At 35.8% G+C, this 8,270-nt stretch overlaps 1 protein-coding gene across 1 annotated transcript; it reads right to left on the reverse strand.

Annotated features, from left to right (window-relative positions):
- Positions 1–1,377: 1,377 nt before the first annotated feature.
- Positions 1,378–4,214, reverse strand: LOC131078807 (pectinesterase). The gene is made up of 2 exons (XM_058016573.2): positions 3,014–4,214; positions 1,378–2,345 (listed from the first exon to the last, which is right to left on the reverse strand). The coding sequence occupies exons 1-2, from the start codon at positions 4,047–4,049 to the stop codon at positions 1,648–1,650; spliced, it is 1,734 nt and encodes a 577-aa protein (XP_057872556.2). The 5' UTR covers positions 4,050–4,214; the 3' UTR covers positions 1,378–1,647.
- Positions 4,215–8,270: the final 4,056 nt, after the last annotated feature.

Genomic DNA, 8,270 nt, shown 5'->3' on the forward strand with positions numbered 1-8,270 from the left:
GTGTGGATGTGGTTTCTAAATAAAATTTAGTCAAATTAATCTTCCATAAATATATTATAATATTTTCTTTAAAAAAAATTATATCAATTTCACATTATTATTTACAAAACTATTATAATGATCTCATTTTACTTCTATGTTTAAATTATAAAAGAAAAATATTATAATTCTATTTTTTAATTTTAAAAAAGGCTTTTGAAATCATATTTTTACAAAAAAGACCAATGAAAGATCATAATGAACCACATAATTATTATGATGGCAATCCCATCTATTATATGACAATACCATCCATTATATGACAATGTCCATTCAAAATGATGAACACTCCTATAAACAATAATTAATATATTCACCCCATTTCAAAAAATGCTTTTCATGTTTTATTAATTATTGTCATTTAGAATAAAGACAAGCAATAACTAATATAATCAAATATCCATTCCACAATGCTTTATATTTTCATCAATAAAAATTATTTATTTAGAATAAAAGTAAGCAATAATTTATATAATCAATCCATTTCAAAATGCTTTCCATTTTTCATCAATTATTATTTAGAATAAACGTGCATCCAGCATACTGTTGCACGACGATAAGTGAGATCAATCATTAGGATAAACTTCATTCTGTAATGATGACTCTTTATCTTATGAGATATGCTCATCCAATACAAAAAAATCTCCCGTGGACCTCAAAGCTTGGAAGCAATTTATTTAATCTTCCAAGTTGTACTCAAGGAGATTCCATAATCTTAAGAATTGTGCTTCTAGATTCCTACTGGAAAATGACTTCGCTACTTTACTTCTCAAGCCCTCTTAAGAATAAGAATTGCCGAAAGTAAGCAAAAGAAATTTGCAAACTATCATACGCGGACGGTGTGCAGGCACTCCGAGCTCTTTGGATTGAATCTGCGCAACTTTAGGCCAAAAAACACACCAAACTTCCATTGAAGGAAAAGATCACAGATTCTAACGTTGAAAACACGTAAAATAAAAAAGTGCAAAAGAAGAACAAACACTCAAAACAAAATGTTATTCGGCCAGATGACTTACTTTTGCAACCCCAAATTATTAGCAAGTTACTTGAAACCTTTTTAAAGTAGAAAGGATTAAATAGCTAATTCACATTTTACAGTACTAAGCTTGGATAATGAAGAACAAAACTTTAATGACGTGTCAAAACAGTAATCGTTAAAGAGAAAAGGACAATAATGAAAACCAGCATGACATCACAGCTAAGCAATGGGCCATATGTAAAAATGATGAGACACAATTTACCAACACGAGTAAGTAAAGCGTAAACACCCGCCGCCTCTCCCAACGCCGTTTTTTCAAAGAAGACGGTGCAATACCCGATGGCTTTATTATATTAGAGTAATACAAATGGAATGCCTAGTCGACATATATTATTAAATTCGAACGGGTTTACTACAGTTCTTACTGAACTATTCGTTAAATTTCAGTCAAGTAGGATATTAGAACAGCTGCCGTTCTTTTAACAAATTCAGAATGGCAACTCAATCCCTGACCGAATACGATCCCCATAATACAAATTGGAATCCCCCCCCGAAAAAAAATTTCAGATCTCTGACCTACGATTAACAAATAAAAGCAATTACTAGTGGCCGCCATACATTTATGAGAATCAGACCTTCAGTCCGGACAGATATGAAATCCCCGTCGAAGGCAACCACTTATTGCCATCAATGAACTGAGCAACTGTAAATTTATTTGCATCTGAAACATTCAAAATGTGATAACCGGGCCACTTGATCCGTCCTACAAGTCCTGCGCTTGGCCCATAATTCATATACTCACCATAGTAGAGAGAATCCAGGAAAAGATTTGATATATTCCATGGTACCCAACCCGCTGGCTGAACAATGTCATCCAGAAAAGATTGCATGAACACAGTTCGAGAGAACGCTTTCCATGGCCTGCCCAGAAATGTTCGGAAGGAAGATTTCACAAGACTATAGTCGGGAGCAGCCGTGATATTGCAGTCGTGGATTGAAAACCCAGTGTTCTGGTTGGGGTCTTTTCTGCTTTGAGCCGTCAGAGTAATCATCTGATTTGGCAGGGGTTTCCTTGGGCTGATTTCGCAGCTTTGGAAAACCGCAGCAGCATTGCCGAAAATGAAATCTACTGTGCCGTAAATTTTGCATTCTCTGTAAAATTGGCGCAGGGAATGAGCATACAGAGTGTCTTGATATCCTTTCATACTGCACCGGTAGAAGACAGATTGATCTGAATCTGCTCGAAGGGCTACAGCCTGATTTCTGTACGGCCCAGCGGTGTTCTCGAAGCCAATGTCGCGTGCAATAAAGCCCGCACCTTTCACAGCTGCATTTGTCAAAAAAGAACAGTTCAGAGCAAAGATCAACAAATGATATAACAACTATAACAACTATAACAACATGGTCAATTATTGAATCCTTACTCCTCACACCATTTACATTACATAAATCTTTTCTTAATGCCTTTAATGTCAAAACTACTAATGAAGGGCCTCAAGGTCTTGAACATTATCATTTTGTTCAATCTAAGAGTTCAATGATAGTTAAAAAAGACCCAAAATTTATTAAAGACACATCATAATGAAAACAAATGACTTACAAAATCAATAACATAGAATAATAGACATTTTCAACTTTGATGAGTACAACAATTTTGTGACTCGACCTTCCCTACCAAACATTATCCTTCTGATTTTAATCAACAAACCGTTAGTAATAAGCCAAAGGGAATAATTATTAAATTATAATTATGCACTATAATAAACTAATAGCAATTAAAGAGGGGAATGCTTGAGTACGTGGTGAAGGATATGTTAAAATATTATTGGAAAGCAAAAGCCTGCCAGACGTCGATTAGGGAAAGTTCTCACACAAATCTTAAAACAAAAACTAGCAAAGCTACCAAAACCACAAGAAAAAGCACATCAGTTTGTTTTCTGACGAAACCAGAAGTAATTATGTAACTAAAACAATAGTAGAATTTACGACACGAACCGAAGGTTGCAGAACGGTAAGTGGTCACATTATCGTAGACACTTCTGTTGCCTGAAATGATGGTGGAATCCATGCCGTCGCCAATGAAGACCAGATTTGTCGTCTTCTTCTTTATCTCAATCTTCTCATGATATATGCCTGCCTTTACACGGATGACAAACCTCCTGAGGCTTTTATCTGGACAATGGCTGATGGCATCGGTAATGGTCGTGTAATTGCCGCTCCCATCCTGGGCCACCCACGCGTCCACCTGTAGAGCGCTCGGGGGGGCTTGAAGAAGCCGGCGATCTGCCGCAGACAACCAGGCCGGAAAATCTCCATCCTCCCCATCGGCCATAAGACGGCGGTTATGAAAAGGCGGCTTAAAATCGTCGATGTTAGCAGTGAGATCTGAAATTCTCTTGGCCATGGCGAGAGAAGTGCTAACCAGATCGGAAATTTGCTGTACACTGTTCTCCAGCTGGGACTTGACTTGTCCATTTGTCACCGCCATGCCTTCAATGCAGGTATCCTGATTTGTAAGCCCAGCGCTGAGTAAAGTCCTCACATTGCTGCCCACAAAATTTTCGTCATCGAAATCCATGCCGACAACGTCTTCAAGGGCTTCAGTGAGCTGGTCGACAGTGTCGTCCAGCAGTTCTATACAGTCTTCAAGGACGCTCTGCTCTAGACCGCCGGCTACAGAGCCTGCCAAGCCCAAAGCCATTGCAGAAGTCCTTTCGACCAAGCCAATGGAAGCTTTTACTGCAGTATCCACGAGCTGGGAAGGAGGTGCCTCCGGCCATCCGGGTAACCTTGCAATAGTGGACACGCAAAGCTGAGGATCCGCCGCACTTTTGCATGCCGCACTCCGGAATTCATGTGCTTTTCGAGTTTTCTTCACTGAGCTTCTAACGACCACTCTTGGATGAAAGCCGTCAGATGGGACGACCCCCTCGGCCACACACATTACCACGGCTGCCGCCACCATGATCATAGTGGTCGCCATGATGATCACTCTCCGCCGATTCGCAGTCCCTTCAACTTTCCCTGACATTATAGACAGAATTGAGCTAGAAATCTTACTTAAAAATGTGCAAAGCTTGCTGACACTGAATGAAAGTTTCGGGAGGATTGGGGAGTTAAGTAGAATGTCGGTCAGCCCACAGTAGCGCGTACCGCTGTAATTAGGTCAGGTGTCATCCAAACGGAAATTTCCAATGCCGCGTGTTTAGGTATCAACTCAGCGGCTTTATGCCTTCCTTAGAGAACTAAGACGCAAAAAGATTGCAAATTATTCATCGTCCTTTTTACTGTGATGTTGAACCGTGCTGTGATAAATGGAAACAGAGTAAGAAATTACAAACACCCACGCCGGTAATGATGAACCAACCCATTGTATATGCTCTACCGAAAGTCTCGATTATTTTATGAAATGACACAGTCCAGGAATTGACGTGAAGGAAAAGAACGAAATGATTCGAGGTATGGTTTGAAGTAAAAGACACCAACAAGTAACCGGGTTGGTATGTCATTTTAAAGAAGGGTGAAAATATGAGTAAGGAAAGAGTATAAGTCATCTTTGAGCATCTTTAAGTAGGTATTGGGTAGATATTGGGTGACATTTTGAATGATTATTTTTTGGTTCTTTCATGTATAATAGATCACACAACGTGTTTCGTTACTATTCAAAAATTAGAACGATAGATATAAGCAGTTGAGTCGTATATGGAGACAGCAAAAAAAAAGCATTGAGCTCTAATGTACTGTTTAGGATATGTGGGTGCATAAAGTTAGCTATAATTGTCACTGGTACACTTCCTCCAATTGTTGTTGGTCTAAAATGGTTGTGGATGAGGTGCAAAGGAGATGTTAAGTAGTAGGAAGAAAATTTGGATGAAGCAATGCAATAACTTAACAAGTGGGCCATCAATTTGTCAAAAATGTCCTAACACTAATGAATAAAAAAATTATGTGACCAAAAATTTAAAACGGTCATGTGAACAAAACAAAACAATTGTCTATCCAGCAATCAGAATGCACCTTTGACTTTATTGATTAATTAATTAAAAATTAGAAAACAATCGTTTTGACTTTTAAGTTAATTAATAAACATTGGCAAATGTAATTAAAGGTGCATTTGATAGTTGGATAGATGCTTCCCAAAACAAATGAGACCAAAAAAGCATGCTACAACAAAGAGTGTAAGATAACTAAAAATCATGGTGAAAAAACTTATTTAGGGGCAGCTATTAAAGGGAAAGTGAGGTTGTTAGTTATGTAATTGAGGATGGGATTGCATCATCGTAGGTATGAAATTAGTAGGTGGAAGATACTCAAGGAAAGTTGGGAAGAAAGAGCTTGCATATTCTTCAATAAGGGAATGGAGAAACAAAATGGCACTTCAGCATGGAAGGTATAACTTATAAGGATATTTGAAGTCAATACGAAAATGACTTGAAGGTTGACAATATGCACCAATTATATGATGAAGATAAGATTAACCTAGATGCCTAGCTTCCTAGTTAAAATTAATATTAAGAGATCCAATATCTTAAAGTATGAACATCATTAAAATCACTCATTCATTCTTATAGATTGCTTAAATTATTTTATCAAAATAATCTGATTCAAAAATTGATGTGAAAAATAAACACTTAGAAAAACATAGTTTATCCTTCACATCACTTCCTAGACTAAATTATTTCGATAAAATAATTTAAACTTGAGAATGACTCTCTTCTTCTTGTAATTTTTTATGGCATTTCTTCAATTAAATTAAAAAAGTGACGTGAAGGATAAGAACGGAATGATTTGAGGTATGAGTAATAGGCAGCCAACAACTATAGGTTGCCACAAGCTCACTGAAGTAAATACTACACCGACATAAAATCTGTGGACGTTGAAATAAATTTAAAAAAAAAAGTTCCGTTGAAGGGCCCGCAAGGTGAATATCAAGACCGTAAGGCTCACGATAGCTCACCGAGTAGAAGTTTAGGCGGCTTAATAATGGCAACGTAGACCAAATGCCAGCTGTCAAATGCGCTCCAGCCATACACATACGAAATTAATTCCAACCACATATTTAATACCACGCGGAAACACATGAGGGTGGTGAATGATTTAAACGCAAACTGGAGAATTCTCCAAATAAACGTTCGTATAATATGGAAACGATAAAATTGACTGTTGACTAATTGTTTTATATTCTTTTCGATGGAAAGGATACATATAAATGCCCTGGCCCACTTAAATCTATGAGTCGCAGTCATTGTATTTAGATCAGTGTTAAGTACAATCAATTGTCTTTTTAAGGCACTTAAAGCCACGCGAGTTAAACCCTGAGAGATTCTTATCTTGGGACTTGAACCTTCCAAGGAAATAAAAATAAATAAAATTTCCCACAGAACTAAGGAAAGCATATGCCAATAGAAGTAAGACATTGATTCAGAACCAGGGGAAGAATACCAGATATGGGCTATGCTACGGTCCATATTTTAATAACGGTTTATACTTTGTATATTTAAATTAAAAAAATTAATAATTTATTAATAAATTTCACATATATTAATAGTAGTCTATTTTTTAGCTTTTTTAAATCACAACTGATCTATTTATGTATTATTATCGGTATCTATTGCACGCAATTGTTGGGACATTTAGACATAACTATTGATAATTGTAAGCATATGGTTATTGGGGCATCTTTACGCAAGTATTGGGCAACACTTTGAAAAGTGTACTTTTTTATCCTTGTGTGCATAACGAAACCAACATAATGCATTGTTACTACCCAAAAACCAGAACAATAGTTATAAGCAGTTAAGTAACATTCAAAGACACCCAAAAAAAATCGTCATAATTTAATGTACCATTTAAAATCTATAGATAAACAAAATTAGATATAATGACTATTGATACGCTTCCCTTACAAAATAAATTTAAACAACGGTCACTCAGACCTTAAGAAGTTGGATTACATGAAGAATGGTAACACAAATTGCATTGAATTTAAGGTTTATGATCAAATTCATGGTGGCCAATGGTTGTCGGAGTTGGTTTATGTTAGAGAAAAGCGGAGCAACTAAACACTCGTCCCTTAATATGTTTCGACATGGAACTCATTTTAAGCCCCACAACTGGACAAACCGACGGAGATCTACCCACGCGTGTGTTGTACACCTAAGGATATGATATAAGGTAGTTCATGAGATGCATAAAATGTAATGTTTTAAGGCATCGAATAAATCATATTCGATGTCTTAAAACATTACATTTTGCATAATATTATTAATTCAGCATATAAATAGACTTGATAATATTTTGTTATTTTAGTAGAATATAAAAAGTTGAGATTGAACTTTTACAAGTTTAAAATATAATTTGTTATATATTGTTTGTTTGATAAATGATATTTATGGAGTAATATTTAATAATTAAAATATTAAGTCAAAAATTTATATGTAAAGTAGAATATAATATTTATATGTGAAGCATTAACTTAAAATAATCTAATATCCTTCTTTGTATTTTCTAAGATAAAATGTATGAACAATTTGTAATACTCATGGGGTCAAAAATTGCTTTTAGACAATTAGTTTTCATTGAGGCCATTACATCTTGTAGCTATAATTTACCTCATAGAATACAATGAAGGTCATTAGATTATATCTTAAATCAATGGTGGCAACTAAAGATTGTTGATATAACCCTAAAGTAATTAATAATTATGATATATTATTGGTGAATTAATTTAGATCTCTACAATAAATTATAAAATGTTGGCAAATATGATCCAATCATGTATCAAATATTATGGCGAATCTTTCAGTTAAATTTTTTTAAAAAAATAAATTCTCTAGAGATTTAAATAACACTAAAATAAAAATTTGTAAAAATGTGACAATTCGGCTCACCTCAAAAGCTGAACTTATTAGCCAAATCTTGATTCCCAAATTTCAAAAAATAGCCAATTGGAGAATACTAGCCACTAAAAGTTTCATTGATGGGTTATCCTTCATTGGATCTCCCTACCTTGACTGCACCAAGTGGTATCAAAGCTGGTTTGTGAATCTGTTGTTGGACAGAGTGTTGTTTGTGTACCGGTTGGTTAGAGAGAAAATTGAGGCAACTTGTGGACTTGTTCAGATTGTCGAACGTGAGGCAGAGCAAGGTTTGCAGGTAGACCACTAATCCTAGAGCTTAAGCTTGAGGCAATTAGTGGGGGGAGACTTGAACAGATCGTTGATTGATGCAGGCCGTAGAGTAGACCGGTAGA

This window comes from Cryptomeria japonica, chromosome 2, assembly GCF_030272615.1.
Source record: "Cryptomeria japonica chromosome 2, Sugi_1.0, whole genome shotgun sequence".
Taxonomy (NCBI): domain Eukaryota; kingdom Viridiplantae; phylum Streptophyta; class Pinopsida; order Cupressales; family Cupressaceae; genus Cryptomeria; species Cryptomeria japonica.

Bases quoted from the DNA above. Each gene is read 5' to 3' on its own strand.
- LOC131078807 (XM_058016573.2), bottom strand. From the start codon at position 4,049: ATGTCAGGGAAAGTTGAAGGGACTGCGAATCGGCGGAGAGTGATCATC. The intron at 2,346-3,013 runs GTTCGTGTCGTA...TGACAAATGCAG, and splicing joins TTACCGTTCTGCAACCTTCG to CTGTGAAAGGTGCGGGCTTT.